This window comes from Protopterus annectens, chromosome 11.part0, assembly GCF_019279795.1.
Source record: "Protopterus annectens isolate FY-2018-M chromosome 11.part0, PAN1.0, whole genome shotgun sequence".
NCBI lineage: Eukaryota > Metazoa > Chordata > Ceratodontiformes > Protopteridae > Protopterus > Protopterus annectens.
Genome location: NC_056745.1, coordinates 1,546,003,007 through 1,546,024,631, shown reverse-complemented (window position 1 = coordinate 1,546,024,631; position 21,625 = coordinate 1,546,003,007). Strand labels below are relative to the sequence as shown.

At 43.9% G+C, this 21,625-nt stretch overlaps 1 protein-coding gene across 2 annotated transcripts in view; it reads left to right on the top strand.

The window, feature by feature from the left end:
- The window catches only part of FBH1 (F-box DNA helicase 1), a 1,264,666-nt gene that overhangs the window by 704,649 nt on the left and 538,392 nt on the right, over nt 1–21,625 (top strand). For both annotated transcript variants that reach the window (XM_044088820.1, XM_044088821.1), the window contains one exon: nt 14,355–14,577. In XM_044088820.1, the coding sequence (XP_043944755.1) occupies nt 14,355–14,577 (223 nt within the window). The remainder of the gene's footprint in view (nt 1–14,354; nt 14,578–21,625) is intronic.

Here is a 21,625-nt window from a genome sequence, read left to right as displayed (position 1 = left end):
TTGTCTTTGCTATCTGCTGCAGTTCTGTTTTCATAGCTAGCTTTAGAGGATTTGATGAGGGATCTCAACATTTTGTTGAGGCTGATAAGGGAGTTCTTCCAGTCTTGGGACATCACCTTATTCCGCATCAGTTTCCTCCTTGTGTTATAGAGTTCCTTCCTCCTGTATGGGAACTTGAGGCCCAGGCAAGGATCACTCCTTGGTCCCATTATGGGTGCTTTTCTTTTAGTCTTTGTGACACTTTTCCTCCACCTGTTTATCTTGATGCAGGGTCTACACAATGTAATTATAAGCAGCACCTTGAATCATCTGGCTGTGGGGCCAGGGTTATGTGAAATGAGGCTTCATCCACTAGAGGCTGTAACAAAGCTCCACTGAACTTGTCAGCCATTGTAGAGGAGGAGTCACAGGGGGAGCTATTAATCTTCACATTCCAGGAGTAAGAAAGCAGGATCTAATTACAGTCTTTGTGGGAACTATCAGTGTTTTGTAGTCCTATCGTGCCTTCATTCTTACTGATCCGACTCTGCCTCTTTACAAGCTCGAAGTCTTCTAGTTGGCTCATGGCTAGGTAGGTATCCCATGGTGCACCAGTACAATCCCCAGATCTCATTTGCCGCGTCATCGAGTTTGGATGTGCTTCTTCTTGGCCATGGCTAAGTCTTACACATTTTATTCAAGAAATTTGGATCAATCTTCTATTTCACATTTTGATAGTGTTATATAGCATTGTATAGTTATAGATAGTATAGTCTTTGCAGTTAGAATAGTTAGCGTTTATTAGAGCGCCATTTGTGTGCAATTTCTTTAAGTACAGTCGGCCGTTGGCCTTATAGTACTTTGTATCCTGTGTGCCAGTTTTCACTTGGTTGATACATTACTGTTTTCATTCTTTTGATATTAATAGTTGTAGGCACCTTTTGCGCTTAGTTTAGGCTGTGTGTGCTTGTTTAAATGGTTATAAGTAATAACCATTTTGTGGAGCTTTCCACTTGCTGATATTTCCTGTTAGCAGTGTCGCAGACAGAATGAGGTTCTGTTGACCTTGTTCTTTGTATTTTCCACAAATTAGACTGTATTCCAGTTCTGTTGTGCATGCGAGTTTCTCTACTTGTTTCTGTACCCCCTAGGTCTGTTTTAGTTAGAAGACCTAGTTTCTCTTTCTTTCTTACCCGGGCTAGGCCCGTTCTAAGTTAGAGGACCTAGTCCTCATGGTGTTTCTTTACTGGTTCCTGTAGGGCTAGGCCTGTTTAAGTTAGAGGACCTAGTCCTCCCACTTTCTTTCCTGTGTGTGTGTGAGAGTTCATCTTCTGTGAGATGTCTAAGGAAGGCAAGGACCGTAAGCCATCTGGCTTTAAAAAATGCACAAAATGCTCACAGAAGATGTCCATAGTGGATGGCCAAAATAACTGCGTTTACTGTCTTGGGGCCATCCACTTACAGGAAACTTGCTTATCTTGCCACTCTTTTAGTGCTAGGGTGTTGCTAGAAAGAAAAAAATAAGCTTATTCTAAAAGGTCTCCTAAAGCCTTCTTTTGAGGAAGATCTGGCTAGTTCTTCCTCCTCTGCTAGATTGCAGGGATCTAAAAAGGAAAAGTCCAAATCCTCTAAGAGGCCCTCCCCTGCACCGGCTGGTGTCTCGGAGCCGCCTCTTAAAATTACTAAGCCTGACAAATTTACTGTCTCATCGTACCCACTGAATTTGGAGCTGATTGAGAGTTTTACTACTGTGGTTACAGGGTCGGCACCATGTAGTTCGGAGCCGACCACTGAGAGTATTCAACGAAGCCGGTCTATGGACCCTTTACTGATCTCCCCTACATTAAAGTTACCTATACTGCAGAGATCCTGTTCTCCTACTCTGTCCTCCAGGTCTTCCAGGAGTTTATGGGAAGAAGATGTGGAGAGGGTAGTGCTGAGACTTCTGAAGTCATCTGCCTCACCTAAATTGTTGTTGGCACCAACCCAGTCAGTTCCTGGGCCACTTGAGTCCGTCCCTCCTTCGGTGATTCCTCCTCCGAACCATGCTGGTCTTTCGGAGCTGGAGTGTTTGGTACCGCTGGTGGAACCCTCGGTTCCAGCTCCCCCTGAGGTTGTTTCTGAGCCTAGTTCCACTCCAACACTCTTGGTGCCGTCTGTGGTGTCTAGGAGCCAAAGCTCCCTGGTCAACCCCGACAGGGATGCCTGGAACTGAACCTCTTCAGTTCCGAGCCTTCCTCTCGGCGCATTGACGTGGGTGAGCTCGGACCCTACGTCTATCCCTGTGCCGATGGCTCTGGAACCCTTGGCATCCTCGGTCTCCGGAGCCGGAGAGGTCAGCATTCGAGATGAGGAGTGTGCTGTCCCGATCTTCAGCTCCTACCATGGGTACCAACACTCTCCCCGCTAGGGCACCTACTTCTGTCTCAGCTCCTATCTCTCTCTGGACAGCAGAGACCCGCAGCCTCAGGATCCACCGGCTGGTAGCCCCCATTCTTCCACTTTTCCGAGACCCCCCCAGAATATCCTTCCAAGGAGCCCCCACGGAAGAGAACATGCAAGCGGAAGCATGTAGACTCCCAGGATGAGTCTCTTACCTCAGACACTGGCCTCGAGGAGTCAGAAGGGTCCCCCAAGTTGTCCTCTGATGTCTCCTTCTTGGACATTCTGGAAATCCTTAAGCAGAGGTGCAGCTGGCCCACTGTCACCCCTTCTGATGAGGAGTCAGTGTACCTGAAGGCTTTCGGATCTCAATCTTCCACCTCTTGGGTGTCTCCACCCTTCGACGAACTGATGGAGCTAGTTAGTTGGAACGTGTGGGATACTCCTGATGCCATGGAGTCAGTCCCCAGGAGACCAAATAAGTTTCTTTCTGTGCCCAGGGAAAAGGAATTTTTGTCTAAAGGTGTTCCCGTAGATGCCATGGTGGTGGCGGCTGCCACTAAGAAGGAACTAGAGGAAACCTCTTCTTCTGTCCATCCGCCGATTAAGGAGTCTCGAACGATGGACAGATAAGGGAAGCATATCTTCTCGTCAGTGGTATTTACTCTTAGATCGCTGAACTACCTTATACACTTCACGAGGCTTCAGAGAAGTCTCCTTAAGGAGTTAGGAGATTCCCTACAAGGTACATGTACTGAGAGAGGCCCTGACAAGGTGTCTGCGCAGTTGTCCACCTTGAACTCTATTGTCAACTCGTCCATGAGGCTTATCTCATATGCAGCCAATTGAGCAAGTAGAGCAGTGGGTTCAGGAATTTCCCTAAGATGTCATTCCTGGATGCGTTTGTGTAATTTTGCGGAACCGTTCAAGTCTACCTTTACCAATGCCCCCTTTGACGGTTCTTCATTGTTTGGACCCAAGGTAAAGGACACACTTACCCGGTGCAAGTAAGAAGGAAAAAACACACACTGCCATGGGAGTACGTTTTACTGTCCCCTGTAGACCATACCACGAGGGTCAGAGAGGTGGTAAAATGTGGTTCAAGAAGTTCCAGAGGTTTTTCCGATATGCATAGGGTGACTCCTCCTTCAGAGGTAGAGGAGGAGGAGTAAATGGTAGATGCTGCCCTAGAGGCAGGGGCAGACCACAAAACCAGGGAGGCCACAATTCATTTTGGGGCCGGCCTTACCATCGCTCCTGATGTGAGGCCTGACTGTGCTTCTCTGGAGCTGGTTGGAGGTTGCATTTCTTTGTATCCAGAAGCCTGGCTAAGTATCACTCAAGACAAATGGGTACAAAGAATTATTACCAGAGGTTATGTTATACCCTTTTCTCTGCCACCCTATGTTCCCAAGAGAATCCCGGATGTTCCACCCAATCACAGTGATCAGGCAACTGTGGAGGTCAAAAAGCTGCTAGCAAAAAGAGTCATCCAAACCGTCCCAGCAGACCAAATAGGATCCGGAACTTACTCCAGATTCTTTAGTGCCAAAATGTACAGAGGAGTGGAGGCCCATCTTGGACCTCAGCAGATTGAACGAATCAGTAAAGAAGGACAAGTTCCGGATGGTGACACTGCAGTCTATACTCCCGTTACTAGGAAAAGACACTTGGATGTGCTCAATAGACCTCCAAGACACTTACTACCACATAAAAATGGACAGGGCATCAAGGAGTCATCTACGCTTCCTGCTGGTTGCCAGTCATTACTAGTTTTGTGCTCTGCCCTTTGGTCTCACCACAGCCCCCAGGGTGTTCACCAAGTGTATGGCAGTAGAGACAGCTGACTTGAGATGTCGAGGATTCTAGGTGTTTCCATATCTGGATGACTGGCTCCTGACCGCCCCCAGCAGGAATCTACTTCTTCAGACCAGAGATGCTACCATTCAACTTTGTGCCCAATTGGGGACTTCTATCATTTGGGAAAAATCTGCCTTATTGCCCTCTCAATTTGTGAATTTTATAGGTGCAGAGATAGACACAGTAGACATATTGGCTCATCTTTCAGTAGAAAGGGCACAGAATCTGGTTCTTCAAATTCAACATCTTCTCCCCCTACGAAAGGTCAAGGCCAAGACTATTCTGAAGCTTCTAGGGACCATGGCTTCCACCATATTACTAGTGCTAGCCAGACTACACATTAGAGTTCTTCAGTGGCTGCTGTCATCCCAGTGGTCCTTTCAACACCTACCATTATCTCATCACATACTGCTGACAGACTCTTGCAAGAAGGACCTCATTTGGTGGACTCAACCCAACCAGTTAACCACGGGCACTTCATTTGTCCCCCGCCAACCCATTGCCACTGTGACCACGGATGCCTCACAGATAGGGTGGGGGGGCATTATGTAGGCAGGACTGTCCAAGGCACATGGCAAGATCATGAGGCTTACCTGCATATCAACGTTCTAGAGATGAGGGCGGTGCTCCTGGTGTTGCAAGCACTTCAAGACCTTCTGCCTCTTGGGACGATTGCGATACAATCAGACATGTTGGTAGTATGGTATATCAACAAATAAGGTGGAACCAGATCATACTCACTCTGTCGAGAGGCCATTCGAGTTTGGAAGTGGGCAATATCTTCCCAGTGTTTTCTGGTGGCAACGCACATTCCAGGGACGAGCAGCGTGATAGCCAACAAGCTCAGCAGGGCGATCTTGATGCCTCACGAGTGGTCTCTGAAACAGGAAATAGCAGAGCAGATTCTTCGCAGATGGGGACAGCCTTGCTGCAATCTCTTTTCCAGCCCATTCAATGCCAAATGCAGCAGCTATTTCTCCCTCATCCCCCCTCCGGGGGAGTCACCGAGAGGCGCACTTGTTCACGATTGGCCTCTGGGTCTCCTTTATGCTCTCCCTCCTTTTCCTCTCATACCCAAGGTTATTCAGAAAGCAAAACAGCTGGGAAGCAAACTGATCCTCATTGCTCCTTACTGGCCTTGTCAGGTTTGGTTCCCCTTTTTCGGGCCTCTTCTCCTAGGCAGTCCTTGGATTCTGGACCCAGTGCCAGATCTCGTGATGCACATGTCAGGCTCGCTTCATCCTGCTTTACACACCCTCAATTTGACAGCTTGGCTGCTCCAGTTCCATCCCTAGTCAGGCTTCACGACTTCTCACCCTCCGTGACTCATATCCTAACGTCCTCTCATAAACTCTCCACTAGGAGACTATATTCCAGTAAATGGAGGAGATTCTCTATCTGGGCTGAGAAAAAGAATGTTGACCCTTATGCTGCCTCCATTCCAGTGGTTTTGGAATTCCTGTCTGAGCTTTTCCACCAGGGATCTGCGGCTGCCACTATCAGGGTTCAGTTGGCAGCAATTTCTAATTTTCATCTAGGCATACAAGATTCTAATCTGATGTTACATAGGCTGTGCAAAACCTTCCTCAAAGGTGCCACTTTAACACCCCCATTTCAAGAGCCTGTTGCTTCATAGGATTTGAATTTTGTGCTATCCAAACTGACATCTCCACCCTTTGAGCCTTCTCATTCATTGCCTTTGAAATTTCTGTCTTGGAAGACTTTGTTTCTGGTGGCTATCACATCTGCCAGACTGGTGTCAGAGTTACAAACATTGTCTGTAAAACCCCCTTATCTGATTTTTCACAAAAACAGAGTATCTCTTTGTACTAATCCGTCCTTTGTCCCCAAGGTCTGGTCCCATAACACTTTGAATCAATTCATAGAACTTCCGATGTTTTTCCCAAATCATTCCAACATAGCAGAATACAGGTTTCATCAGTGGATGTCCATAGACAATTACGTTTTTATTTGCACTGGATTAAGGAATTCAGGAAATCAGATCAATTATTTATTTCCTTCTCCGAATCCAGGTCAGGTTTACCAGTTTCCAAAGTGACCCTCTCAAATTGGATCTCTAGCTGTATAGCTTACATTTACACCTCTGAGGGTAGGCCTTTACCTTTCAAAATCAAGGCCCATTCTACAAGATCTCAGTCTACCTCTTCAGCCTTTCAAGCCAGGGTCTCTCTTGATAATATATGTGCAGCAACAACTTGGGCTACCCCTCACACATTTATTACTCGTTCCAAATTGGATTTAACCTCCAGGGATAGAGCACCCTTTGGTTCCATGATACTCAGGAGTATTTGTCCTTGAGCCACTCAAGAATAAGATGCTAGGGACGCTGTCCCATCAGTAAGAATGAAGGCGAGGTAGGACTACAGAACATAAAGAAGTTATGTACTCACCATAACGTTCCATGTTTGTAGTCCATCTCGCCCTTTATTCTTACGAACCCTCCCTCCTACCCCCATCCTGGAAGTACCTGGAGACAGAAAAATATTGTTATCATTATTCACTGGAGACCTTTTATTATTGGCTTCTTTCTGTATGTTTGTTATTATTTCTCTTAGCAAACAAGATCTAGTGATTGTACTGGTGCACCATGGGATAACCTACCTAGCCATGAGCCAACTATAAGACTTTGACCTTGTAAATAGGCTGCATTGGAGCCAAGGATCGACTCTGAGCCCATCAGTAAGAATGAAGGGCGAGATGGACTACAAACATGGAACAGGATTTCACCAGTAGGAGTCTCACTTTTGATAGCAATGACTGGCACAGTGCAGGCCTTTTTCCTAGTATGTATGCTGTACATGTAAGCATTACTTGATTTGATTTCATGCATATGACAGTTGTGCATTTGGATGATCCATGGCAATATTTAGCTTCCAGAACCAGTGGCCTTGAGGGTGTTATCCTAGGTTGTCCATCAGGTGGACCAAATGGAGGGTTTTGTTGCTATGAGACCTTTCACCCCAGAGCCATTCTGGTTTCTTAACTCTCTGTCCAAGCCTAGTTGGAGGAGAACTTGTATCCTTGGATCTCCTTCTAGTAATGCTTGCTGCAGGCTGCTGTGCCAGGGATTCTTCTCATGTAAAGACATCTGTTGGAATCTCACAGTGTTCCCCACTGTCAGTCCTGGGGGAGGACTGTTTTGGATTGATAAACCTCTTTGGGTTTCCTTGTCCGATGGGATTATCCCTTCTGGTTTGGGCTCATTCTCTGTGAAGGCCAGCTGCAAGGCCAGTTTACATTGGTGTCAGGACTACCTCTTTTCTATAGGACCAAGCTACCTAGCTGTTGGGATGCTTCCCTCCATTGCTTTTCCTTGTAACTGTGCATTGCAGATCACCATAGGTACTCTGGAGTGGGTAAGACCTAGCTGTTCTCACATTTGGTTCCTCAGTGGTAGCTTCAGTGTTGAGTCAAATATTCTTCAGGGTTCCTATGCAATGTGGAGCTGACCTCTTTCCTGCTGTCCTTTGGTTTACTTTGTGAGCAGTGCATGGTGCAAGGAAGTTGCCTAGCTTGAGGGCTCCATATTCTTTATGGCCTAGGACCTTCTGAATGAGAGTTTGGTTTGTTGATACCTCTCGTTCATGGCACAGCATGTGTTACCTTTTTTTCCTCATTTACCAAAAGTTTTCTTTCATCCTGGGAGCCTTTAGCCCTCAGGTTTGTTTTCAGCAGTGGTTCTTATTTTGTTAAATAAAATTTGGTGGTTCTAGGGCTGGCTTGTGGTCCTTGAGTTCAGTTTAGAGTTATGTCAAGGCAGGTAGACAGTCCAGAAACCTTCTTGTTTATTCAAATCATGACCCTCTCTGCTTTCCTCTGAGGCACAGGATAAGCTTGGGTGGTTTCCAAGTGTCTTCCCTCAACTTGGAGGTTTCAATGTCTAATGTTTCCACATGTTGGTTTATGATACAGGACATAGTCTTGTTGTCTTCGACACCATTAGGAGCAAGGGATTACTTGGAGAACTCCTGTCCTTGGGTGACTTTGGGGATCCCCTGTGGACCTAATCATTTCTCCTTACTTAAAGGTTGACTTGCCTTCCTTTGCTTCCTGGCTGGGACCTTTGTCTGCTGGTTTCTGTTGTCTTTTGTTGGTGTCCTGAGGGCAATGTCAGGAACTTCTGGGATTCCCCATCTTGTGTTTAAGTAGTACCAGTCCTAAATATTATTGAGTGGTACCTATACCTGTAAGCTTGGCTTACTGCCAGCATCTGTCATGTCCTGGATGTTCATTGGTAGGTGTCATATCTACTCAGTAGCCGGGCATCTCCTGATGGGAGTAAGCTGTAGACAACTCTGGCTGGGTTGGCAGCCCATTTAGTGAGGGGTGCTGTTAATCTCCTCAGAGATGTCACCTTTGTAGTGTTGCACTTACTGTTTGAGGGATGTCCTTTTCTGCTTGTCTGCTGTTGGCCATTTTAACATTATGGCAAAGACTTTCATTTGAGGATAATCTTAATTCCTTGTGCTGCTGCATTGTTCACAGTTCCTGGCTGTTTGAACCAGCTGGAGAGTTAACTTCTCCCCATCATGTGTGAGCTTTCTCTTCTTTCTTTCTCCCCTTAATAAAGGAGAGTCGTCCTTGCTCTGGTCCTTCTCCCAGTTCATTGTTGCCATTGATGGTGCCCTTCACTCCTGATGGTATTGCAGCTTTCCAACAGAGTTCCTTCCTACCCCAGCAGTAGCTTCTCTAGAGGAGGTGAATGGCTGGTCCTGTTTTTGCATCCTGGATGTGATCAATGGCAGTTGCCTTCAGAACCTTGGTGGTGGTGAGAGTTAGGTTCTTCCTTTTAATGGGCATCTCTCTGATGGCCCAGACTGTTTTGTAGTATGCTTCTCTTTATTCAGTGAGTGTTAGGTGTGATGTTCACACGTTTGATCACCATGGTTCTTTTGTGGTTGTTTTCCTTCCCTAGCAGCTTTCTTTCTCTGTGGCCTTGAATCAGGCCTTCTGGTTAGGTGTTTCCAGTGCTTGGTGTGCTTGTGTTAGTCCTGGTGATTATTTGGCACTTTACTTGTGTTAATTTACATCGGTATGGTTGTAGCAGGTTATCATTTTTAGTCATAAAACATTTCAGTACTACCATAAAAACCTGCAAAAAAAGTATTTTTGCATGAGAGGAATTGCCAGCTATGCCAGGAGAAGTAAGGCAGTGGATGTGTAATATTTGTCAGCACAATTTGCTGGAACTTTGTAAAGAATTATATGCTATTTGTATATCAACCTGATTTGTACAGATGCTTGTGTTGAAAAATGTATTTGTAAAGCTGCTTGTGTTAAAAATGTACCAACAGTGGGTCCTGACTATATTGCAACTGATGAAATGTAAATATTTTAACACAGAGTATTGGAAGAGAAGAGGTTAATCTCAGTCCAGCTAACTTTGAAAGTAGTAACAAATTAAATTGCTTAATTTAGGCCATAAAGATTGTGTCTTATAGTTCTCAGTTCTGATTGCAGCCAGAGACTAAATGTCTTTGAAAACAAGTACTAGGACGCCTTCTGTATTGTCTTTAGCAGTGAACTAATTGCTACTCTGGAATGGTAGAAGTTTGAAATGGTTTTATAGCTTCCAGATGCTATATCACATCTCAGCAAAGCTCTGTCTGTGTGTATGGTAAAACATATTTACTAAATTCTGGTTCGGTTTTTAGCAGTGGAGGTAGCATGGGAACCAGAAGTCAGATGACCAGATGTATGTAATGTCATTCTGTAATCCAGGACAAAAAATGTTTTAATACCAGATGAGAGAGAAGTCTGAAGGCAATCTGTTTCTTGGAACTTGACATAGAAGGATCTCTCACCCACTTCATCTTACCTTGCTCTAGTAAGCGAACCAGGGGATAGTAATTCTTTAGATCAGTCAGGAAAATATAGTGAGATTACTTGAGTACTGTTTTTCTTTATCTGTGTGAATCTATTTATCTGTGTTATTTTAATATTTTCTGTGATTGAAACTCTGGTGTTTATTGTAAATAGATATTCCATATTTTCATGTTCTTTTATTATTTATTATTAAATATATTTAAACTTTACATTGTGGCTGGTCCTTTAGAGAATATTTTAACCTTTGAGAGTGCTTGTATATTTGGTGAGTCTGGCCACTCCCGAAAGCCTTACTGCACAGGTCAAAATACTACCATTTGTATTAATATTAATTTTACTCAGCATAATTAGATACCTTTGTAAGAGCCTTAGAGTTGCTGGCTTTGGAGTTTCTGGTGGCAGTAACTACCTTATAGTCTAGGCAGAAGGGGACATAGCTAGTAAATCTCTGCCAGCCTTTCCCAAGTGTGTGTGTGTGTGTGTGTGTGTGTGTGTGCGTGTGTATATGTATGTATGTGCATGTGTGTCTGAAAATCAAATGTCAGAGAGAGAGAGAGAGTGTGTGTGTGTGTGTGTGTGTGTGTGTGTGTGTGTGTGTGTGTGTGTGTGTGTGTGTGTGTGTGTGTGTGTGTGAGAACTGCTTGGAGCAGGGACACAAAGCACTGGTTTCACAGAGAGAATGGTGGAGGACATGGCTTGGATGCTCAGCTGAGGACTCCACTCTATAGCTGTGCCAGTGGGGACTCTTACTGGGGATCTGGAGAGAGAATGGAAAACCAACCCTTTGACAGTGTGTGTTCTCTGTGTGCTCTTAAGGGAAGTTGTGCTTGATGCAGAGAGCTGCATCTGGAAATACTGTGTGTATCTATTTTTGTTCCAAGTGAACATCCCTCCCCAGTGTCAGTGATGAGGATTCAGGCTCCTTGATTACTGGCCCAGAGAGGGGACATCACAGTATATACCAAGTCCATGGGTTGTACAACATTAGGGAAAGTGACTGACCCCATTACTATGCTGAACAGGCCTATACAGTACAAGTCTGCATACTTTAGCTAACCACAGTGACGAAAATATGAAAGTCACACACTGAAACTACTTGTTCAATTGTACTATAGTTTTTTTTTTTGCTACTTCTGCCTTGGTGGGTTTACTGCTTAACACTTTCCAGACATAGGCTCCATCAGGCAGGATTCCAGCACAAAAGGTAGTTTGTACAGCACAAGTTGATTTATTAAGAGGGCTCTCCTTGATCGATCAGGAATACCTTCCTTCCATCTTTATGCACATTTGCATACTTTGTTTCACTTGTTAACATTTAGGCTGCCAAGTTTTCATTATTTTTGATTTGCATTGCAGGTGAATCCTTGCTAGTGTTAAAGGAGGAGATTGGGGTTAGCTGACAAGTACTGTAGTCAAGAACACTTGTATAGTCAGTGTGTGATGTCATAATATGCAAACTCAAGGGCTGCGTCTCTTTGTACATCAGCTAATAAAGTATCTTTAGGATAGGCAGTAGCTGGGGAGAGGAAGTTTTGCAGGATGAAAGTGGTTGAAAGGCATTAAATATATTTTTCTTCTGCACAGTAATATTAATAGGTTCATAGATAGATACTAGGCTATCTGCCCTAGGGCATTTATAAGCCTAGCCAGAGTGTATTTGGCTTCCGCCTCCCTATTAGATTAGCCTACTGTACCTCTGTAAAGTAGGTCACAGAAGGTACCCTTTAAGATTAGTTTACTGTGCCTCTGTTTAGCAGGGACACAGAAGAGATCCCGGGGTGAATTTGCGATTTCCCATCCACGCGTCCAGATTTCGCTTGAAGAGAGTCAGCGAGGGGCTATGTCTAACATGAATTGGGATTCTATTCCAGAGTGAGGGGAGCCTCTGGGAAATTAATCTGTCCCTCCAGCATGTCCTATTTATTTTTGTGCTGAGGTTTAAGTCCCTGGAGCGTGTAGCTCTAAGGGACTTGGATTTTTTGAGGTGGAGCATGTCCATTAATTCTGGGTTTGACATGGCTTTGTACATCAGGCATAGATCGCCTCTGAGTAGGCGGTAAGCAACTGAGTAGAGCTGGAGTTTCTTTAGTCGAGCTGCATAGGACATCTGTTTGTAGCCCATGATCCTCTTGGTGAAGTACTTCTGGGGTCTCTCCAGTTGCTGCAGGTGTCGGGTAAGGTACATCCCAAAAGGGGCATTGTATTCAATTATGGGCCTGATGAGTGACGAGTAGAGGGGCACAATGAGCTCTCTTGATCTAGATGCGAACCCTTTCGTGATAAGGTGGGCTATATAGAAGGTCTTTCTAACCACTTTGGCAACGTGATTATCAAAGGAGAGATTACTATCTACGTTGGTCCCCAAATCTCTAATTACTTCTTCCGTACTTAATGGATTACCACCTATGTGGTAATTTGTGGGCACCTTGTTTTTCCCAAAGGGGATGACTATGCACTTTTAGCATGTAGCTTGAGGCCGTGGCTCTGGCACCAAGCATCCGTCTCTGTGAGACCCTTTTGGAGGATGCTTGTGTCAGCTGGAGAGTCGATTATGGCCCCCAGTTTGCAGTCATCTGCGAACTTTGTCAGCCAAAATCCCCCTGTGTTAGCCTGAACCTCAGAGAAGTCTATACCGAACAGGAGAGGTCCCAGAACTGAGCCCTGTGGGATGCCACTTGTAACTGGTTTGGATTTGGACATGGTACCTGCGATTCTGACCATGTGGGTTCTATCCCTGAGCCAGTTTGCAACCCATCTTGTGATATAGGGGTTGATATTTAAGCTGGTAAGCTTATTTATGATGCCCGAGTGGGGTATTGTGTCAAAGGCTTTTGCGAGGTCCAGGTAGACTGTGTGGACTACCTTGCCCTCATCTATGGCTTTGGTAACTGTTTCAAAGAAATCAACTAGGTTTAAGAGGCAAGATCTGCCCTTAACAAAGCCGAATTGGGTAGGGTCCAGTGTCTGGAGGCTCCCAATGTCTTTGTTTATGAGTTCTATGATAATACGCTCCATAGCTTTACAGACCAGACTAGTCAGGCTTATGGGGCGATAGTTCCCGGGGTCCGTTGTGGCACCACCTTTGTGGAGTGGGACCACTGTAGCTGTACGCCACTCTTTGGGTACATATCCTGTAGTAAGGCTAAGTTTGAACAGTGACTTAATGTGAGGGTTCAGTTCATCTTGGAGCTCGTGTAAGACACAGCCTGGGACACCGTCCGGTCCCATAGATGCTGTGTTTTTTGCTTTGGAGAGGGCAGCTTTCACCTGTGCATCTGTGATGTCAGGGAGGTTACATTCAGTTGGGATAGGCATTTGCTCCTTTGGGGGGGAAGGGGGGGGGGGTTTGCGCTGAATCTGTCTTCCAGGATGTTGGCTATGTCTGTAGGTTCGGTATATTTTGTACCATTATGCAACAATTCAGAGCATATCTGGGAGTTTCCACCCATATTCCTGACATAACTAAAGAAGGCCTTGTGATTATCTTTAGTGTCTAGGGCAATTTTTCTTTCAAAACTGGCCTTTGATGATTTTATGAGGGAGCGAAGTTTCTTGCTAATACTGATCAGAGATGCCTTCCCTTTTTGGGATTTTGCTCTGTCATGTAGTATCTTCCTCCTTCTGTTGTATAGCTTATTTATGGCCGGGGTCCACCAGACAGGTCTCCTGTTTTTGGAGGAGTGAATCTTGGTTTTATTTGGGATAGTATGATCCATGCATTCCTGCAGGTGCTCATAGAATGCATTTGTAAAGGGTTCTGCGGCTTGGGCTGTATTATCCTCTGGCCCGGGGGCTTTGAAGGATTCCACCTCAGTCTTGAGAAGTGCAAAGTTGGCTTTTGAGAAATTCTTTACAGTGATTTCCTTGGCTGGGGGTGGGGACAGGATATGGATGTCCAGGGAAATTTGTTTATGGTCTGATCTTACCAATGAGGGGTTTACCTCTGGTGTGGAACATAGAGTCCACATGTTGGTGATGACCAGGTCCAGTATGTTGTTCCCTCTTGTGGGAGTGGTGACCAGTTGTTCCATCGCATTAGTGTTTATAAATTCAAGGAACCGTTGGGCGAGGGTGTTTGGGCTTGAGTAGTTTTCCCAGTCAATGTTTGGGTAGTTGAAGTCACCCAATAACATAGTGTTTGGAGAGACCTTCATATTCTCCAGTGTTCTCAGGAATACCAAGTGGGGTTCCTGTAATAGAGAGGGTGTTCTGTATCTTATTAATGTCTTATTAATGTGGCTTTGAGATTCAGAAAAGATGTTAAAAAGAATTGAATTATTTTGTAGGTACAAAGAAAGGAAGAAGATTAACTGGAGTGGGTTAAAACCATTCATAATTAATGAGGTTTTACCAGAGAAAAGAGGTGGATACGTACGAGCCAAGCAAGTTACTCAGATTCTGAACACCTTCTTTGCATCAACAGACAGCATAATAACTACAGAACATGCACCAGTCAGGTCTAAAAATACACATGGTGAAATGGTTTTAGTTGATCCTGAAGAAAAGCTGGTGAGTGGTACATTTTAAAATAGTGCTGTTTTATAATTTGGTACATGTTGATTCAAAAAATATGCATGTTAAACATTTTTTTTCATCAGAAAAATAATTTTCCTCCAGAAGTTACATATTTGAACCACTCGTTTCTAAAGCTTCACTGTTTCTTAGATGACAAAAAATCCAGTAACATTATTTCTGTTAAGTTTTTAGTATCATTTGCATTGCTTTACAGTCTTTTCTGTTTGCTTTTTAATTTATGATATTGCTTATAATTTGGAAGACTGTCTTAAGAACATGTAGTTGGCACTGAGAGCACTACTCATAGGATTTATAGCTAGGAATATTCTTCCTTCCAATTTAGACTATTGTCAGAAGCTACTGTGATTGACGAGTGTGCATTGCGTTGGTGTGTTACACTTCACACAAGAACAGCAGGTATAGCCCCCCCCCCCCCCAAGACCACTATTCCATTTCATCCACTCACAGTTTAGATCTTGACTTCGTCATGGAAAGGTTCCATATTTCATACCAAAAACGCCATATCCATTTAATTGTTGGTGTGGCTGCCAAGTTATGTACCAAGTCTCTCACTGGCTTTGTCTTTGCTGCTTGTCATCCTGACTTTGAAGACCGCTACGTATGTCAGTGGTTAACTGAACTTTACCACTCAGATGTACAAAAAAAAAGAAACTGTGCCCATCTCACTTTTTTTAGAATGGCGACAGTTGAAAGTCCCCATTGCATGTGGCACTGGGAGGCTAGTACATTCAGCCCCAGGCCTTTACTGCAGCACTGTCTAAAGACTAGAGAATTAGAAAACAGGCAGTGATCGCATCTGTTGTAGACATGTTCTTTCTTTTTTCTTTTTTTAACAAGAAACATCTTTATTAAATTATCATTTACGACATAGGCAATCATAAGTCTGCATAAATGAAAACAAACCATACTGACATATTTTCACTTGCATACATTATACATCATGTATAATCCTTCCAGTCGTCACTCAAACATTCCAAAGATTATTCAGTTCCTGCCTTCTCTTAAACCACATTCATCCTCTAAAACATTATTCTGCATGTATTGTTCTCACAATTCCTGTTTTTTTCTATGTAATTTGCTCCTACCCTTTTCTAAAGATCCCAATTCCAGTTGTTTTAGCTCTATTACTGTATTAACTGCTTCTATTACATTTCGTTCAGACCTTGATTTCTATTTTCTAGTAACTGCTTTTTTGGAAGCCACTAGAATTAAACTCAGCAAGGCCTTACTGTGTCTAGGCAATTCCAATTCTGTATCACAACTCAAAATAAAAAAAATGATGTCCTTAATTACACCAATTTACTCACTCCAGTATTTCTAATAGAGTAGTTTGCAGGGGAATTTTTAAAGTCTACCAACTCATTACATTCCCCAAAAATATGTTCCTGGTATCTCTTTCTTCCCCGTCAAACCTTCAACATTTGCAACCCACCTGATAAAAAAATTATTTGGAGTGTGCTAGGGGTATAAAAATAACTACGCAAACACTTTCAAGCAAAGATCCTAAATCTTTTAGACTTTGTTGTATATTTGGGAGCCATATGTATATATTCCTGTTTTTTTTTTTTTTGTGAATTGTTTATCCAGTCTCCTCCCAGTCCTTTCTAACCTCTTCCTATAGTTATCATGCAATATTTTCTTTGCCATACATACTAATTATCCCTTTTTAAACAGCAGCTTCTGTTCCAGATTCTACTAAAAATGTACCAGTGCTGGTCTTTTACTTAGCATCACCCTATTTTTTTTCTCTTTGCTTATACTCTGCTATCAATCTTTGATAAGGAAGGCAGTCTCTAGGCTGCAGTCCAAGTGAGTTCTTGGCCTTTTCCCATTCTTTACCTTTCCCCCTCTAATTATTTGCTCCCAATACCTTGGTTCCTTTGCCAGTTTTCTCCAGTAAATTCCAGCCCCCTCTTGTCTATTCTCTGTACCCCTAATTGCAGTCATCTGTATCAGCAGAATCTCCTTTCTCCATCTCTGTGTTGGCTTAGTTCTTAGAAAACTATCCTCTACTTTATGAATATTATATTCTGTATGGTCATTGTTGTTCTATGTCTCCTTAAGGATCTGCATCCAAAATCCCAGTCTCTCCTTGTTTCTTGAGCTTCCCCCTGTTTTCATCGTCATCCCTTTCCCCTTTGATTTATAGCTTTCTGCTTGTGCTATGTATAGGAGCCTTAACTTTGTAGCTCTAAAAGTACCCCTTCAAATCAGGTAATCCTAATCCACCTTGTTCTTTTGGAACAGTTTATCCCACTTGACTCTTGCCCTCTTCCCCTCCCAGATAAAATACTTCAACTCTTTATTAATTGCTATGCAGAACTTCTCCTCTGGTGGATGAAAATATGCCTGATCCATATATAAAACCAGAGGGACGAAAAACATTTTCACTGCCTGTATCTTGCTTATCCATATCTGTAAAACAGAGCTTCTCATTTCTCAGTCTTTGCATTATCTTTTGTTTAGTCTCTTCCCACATATCCTTAGCTACCATAACAGAATCTGTTTTAATCCATACTCCTCAGTACTTCATTTTAGCATGTCCCCATAACTATGGATATTGCTGAACAAATTCATGTGTGGGTACATAGTTTACAAAGATTGCCTTTGTTTTTTCTTCATTAATTTTTTGTATCATGAAAGAACTTGAAACTGTCTCAGAATGTTCCACAACACTGAAATGTTCCTTTCTGGTTTTATCAGGTAGAAAATAGCATCAACTGCAAATAAAGCCAATTTGTCTTGACTATCATACCAGTTATATCCTTGAATTTCTGAGTCCTTTATTTTCTTTGCCAATGGTCCTAAGTGTAATGCAAATAAAAACGAGGAAAGAGGACACCCCTGCCTGGTTCCTCTGCTCAAACAAAACTTATCAGAGAGGACCCCCATTACTTTAATTTTACCACCAATCCCTTATATATCTCCTAATCGACCATATAATTTTATCAGGGAATACAAATGCTTCCATTGCCTTACTCATAAAATTCCAACTTACTCTGTTGAATAATTTCTCTGCATGAAGACCCACCAGCAACAGTTGTATTTTCTTACATTCTGCGTCCCTCTGTATCATCATTGTTCTGTTAATGTTGACAAATGTTTGCCTCCCCTCCACAAAAACACACTGACCCATATCTATCAGTTTTGGCATCACCTTTGCCTTTTTTTAGCTATTATAGATATAAACACTTTAAATCTTGGTTTAGAATTGAAATAGGCCTATATGAATCTGGATCTGATGGGTCCTTTACCTTCTTTAGGTATTACAGCCAACCCTGCTTTCTTCCAAGATGTTGGTGCTTCTCTTCCTTCTAAAATACTGTTGAACAAAACCTTGCAAATTTTTATCACTTTCTTCCCTCCTAGATTTCTAACTTCCACAGGTGTACTCATCTGCTCCTGGGGATTTTCCTGAAGACTTGGTTATACATCACCATTCTTATTTCATCTCCTCCTATCCTAACTGTTAGTAATTGAGCCTCACCTTCCTCAAAACTTGGCATAGTTAATTCTTCCATAAACATTTTTGTTTGTATGTTTCTTGACTTCCACATTTCTCTGTTTCATACAATTTTTCATAAAATGTACAAAATATTTCTAATACCTCTACAGGACCTTTGGGTATTTTCTATGTTATAGGCTCCCTGTGCTTGGCAACAACACTTTCTACTTTCTGTTGCCTGAGATGTTGTGATTAAAAAATGTTGTGCTCTGGAGTTTTTATCAAGAAACAGGTGTTTAAGAGCAATATTTCTGAAGTCATGCATATTATCAAGGTAGTCCCTTTTCTCTCTCTAGCTCTCTGCAATTGCATCTCTTGTTCTGTGAGAATCACCTTATTCTGCAAAACTGTTACCTTTGTCAGTCCCTCTAAATAATTCTTGTTACTTCTTAACCATCTCTCTTTTTCATTTATTTTCATCCTGTTTTAAAAACTCCACTTTAATTTTATTACACTCCCTAGTATTTTCAGAAGAAATGTCTATATTCTCTAATAACTCCTAACTAATTTCTACCACCCATTCCTTAAATTCCACTCTTTTTACCAGGTGGGGAAGCACCAGTTTCTCATTTTTATTTTAATTATTATTGGCGCATGATCTGAAATAGTTATTGGATATGTATCAAAACTTTCAATTAAATGCCCATTTCCCTGTGAAATATAACTTCTGTCTAGCCCTACCCAGTTTTGTACCTTGGGGAATAATATGTACGTTTTGTCTGAAATCCTGCTACTGAATTCACTTCACCCATACCAAATATTTTCATAAATGTGTTCAGAAATCTACCTTCTTTTGTTATATTTTCCCTTCTAGGCCCCCCCCGGGTACATCTTCACTGTTGGAAATCAAATTCCAGTCCATACCTACAAGGAATATTCCCTGCTGAAAGCTCATTATTTCTGTCAGAATTTTATTAAGCTCGATTATTGCAGTTATAGGTGGAATATAAATACATGCCAGTGTAATCCTCCTCCCTTGTCAGTAGCCCCTTCATACTACATATCGACCAGTATTATCTTTTTTATCCTCTTATAAGGCCATTGTGGTGCAGCGGTTAGCGTTATCGCCTCACAGCAAGAGGTTCTCCTGTTTGATTCTCAGCTGGAGCACCTTCTGTGTGGAGTCTGCATGTCCTCCCCACGGCCAAGTGATGTTTAAAGACATGCACGTAGGTGCGTGCATGAATGGGTCTGCCGTCTTTGAAGGTTGGGCGTCGGGCTGGCAACTCGGTACCGTAAAAATCAGCTGCCAATCATTAGTGGACCAGAGTTCCGCTGTGGCGACCCCTAACCAGGAAAAGCCGAAAGACATCAGAAACATTAGATGTTATGTGATCCTATCTCGCCTACATTCTGTACTGATGGGCTCGGAGCCGATCCCTCGGCTCCGACTCGGCACGCTATGCTATAGAGCGAGGCCTCTTATTGGCTGAGCTATTTCTTATCCCAGGATGCACCACCACTAATACCCCAGATGTCGTTTGCCGCTTACAAGCTAAGACGTGGTCTCAACTTGGCTGGGCTAAGTACTAATTTATTTAGGCTTTTCCTGTCAGGAATTTGCTTGTTTTGAACCCAAAAGCTGTTTTAACAGCTATTGTTGTGATACGTGCGTGTATTTGGTGAATTTGTTGAGAAATTTGTCTTTTTCGTTAAGGGAAGGTTTTCCGTTTTAGTTAGAGGGGCCTTCCCCTTTTGCTATTTGCTATTCTAGCGTTTATTTGTGGGTCAAGTACCCGTTTTAGTTAGAGGGTCTTGACCCTCTCTTTCTGTGTTTTTTGTGCAACTGTGTTGTTGTGTTATAAAAATAAAAAAAAAAAAAAAAACTTTATATTTTTGAACTTAAACTGTAGTTTTGGTGTTATCTCTCTTTAGATAGGTCTGTTATCTCTCTTTAGTCATGTCCAAAGAGCATAGACCCTCTGGGTTTAAAAAATGCGCGAGGTGTGGTTATAAGATGTCCATAACGGATGACCACTCCTCGTGCGTTTATTGTTTAGGCGCCAAGCACCTACAAGAATCATGTAGCGTGTGTCATGCCTTCTCATCAAGGGTCCTCCAGGAGAGGAAAAACAAATTAATCCTTAAGGGGTTAATTAAGCCATCCTTCGAGGAGGCTTTATCTTCTTCTCCCTCTCCTTCAAAAAAGAAGAAAGCGTCGGCTCCGACCAGTCAGTCGGAACCGACTGCCAAAAAACATAGGCAGACTTCTCCATCGGCTCCACGGACTTCGGAGCCGAGGGCGGAATGGTCTGCCTCGATGCCTCCAGTCTCGACCCCTCTAGTTTCGGAGCTGAGGACTGGGGCATCGAGAGGCGGGTCACCTTCATCGGCTCCACTGATATTGGAGCCGATGAGGGTTGCCAGCTCAGACTCTTCCCCTTCGGAGCCGAAGTCCTCATCGGCACCGAGGGAAATTGCCTTGAGATCTCCCTCGGAGCCGATAATTATAGAATCCATTCGGCGCCGGTCCCCTAGTCCTTTGGAGCCGATGGAGAAATCGGTTCGGACCCGATCGGTATCGTCTAGATCATCCAAGATGTCTGATTCGGACATCGACAGGGTGCTCCTAAGACTCTTCCAGTCTCCGGTGTTCCAAAAGTTAGTTTCGGCTCCAGCCCATTCGGCTTTGGAGCCGATGGTCCACCTTGCTACTATGGTTCCTCCTCCAACAGCCACGGCACCGTTGGAGCCGGTGCTGGTGGAACCGGTGGAGGTTTTAGGGTCGGGCCCGACCCTTACTCCAACTCCGGCTCTTGGGTCAGAGTTCGGTACATGGACTTCTTCCGTCGGCCCCGGGGGGGATGCTTCGGGATTGATGTTTTCGGTCCCAAGTCTTCCTCTCGGTGCGTCGGCTGCGGGAGTGCCGTCCACCGTCGTGGCCACAGAGGTGGGACCCTCCCAGGATTCTGGTGGTCCCGCCTTCAGGGCTATGAGGAGTGCGTTAGCCAAATCATCTTTGGCTACCTCCACGGTCTCCCCAGCTCCTTCCCTGCATACCGAGACTGGGTCTTTGGCAGTCCCCCTGTCCTTGGACAGCGGAGCCCCGGGGCCTGAGGTTACCCCCACTGGGGTTTCCCCCCCTCCTGGAAGGTCCTTCTGAAGCTTCTTTGGAAGAACCCCCCAGGAAAAGATCGTGCAAGAGGAAGCACGTTGACTCCCCTGATGAGTCTCTTACATCAGACACTGATCTCGATGATGCAGAAGGGTCCCCTAAGTCGTCCTTGGATGATGTCTCCTTTGCAGACATCCTGGAAGCCCTTAAACAACGAGGCGGCTAGCAGTCCAAACCCCCTTCTGCGGATGAGTCAGTGTTCCTTAAGGCCTTCGGGGCTCAGCCCTCCGCCTCCTGGGTGTCTCCGCCCTTCGACGAGCTCTTGGATTTGATCTATCGAAGGGCGTGGGAACACCCAGACTCTGTGGAACCGGTGCTTGCTCATCCTAATAAGTTCCTCTCAACACCCCCTGAAAAAGAGTTTCTAACTAAAGGTGTGGCTGTAGATGCTTTGGTGGTGG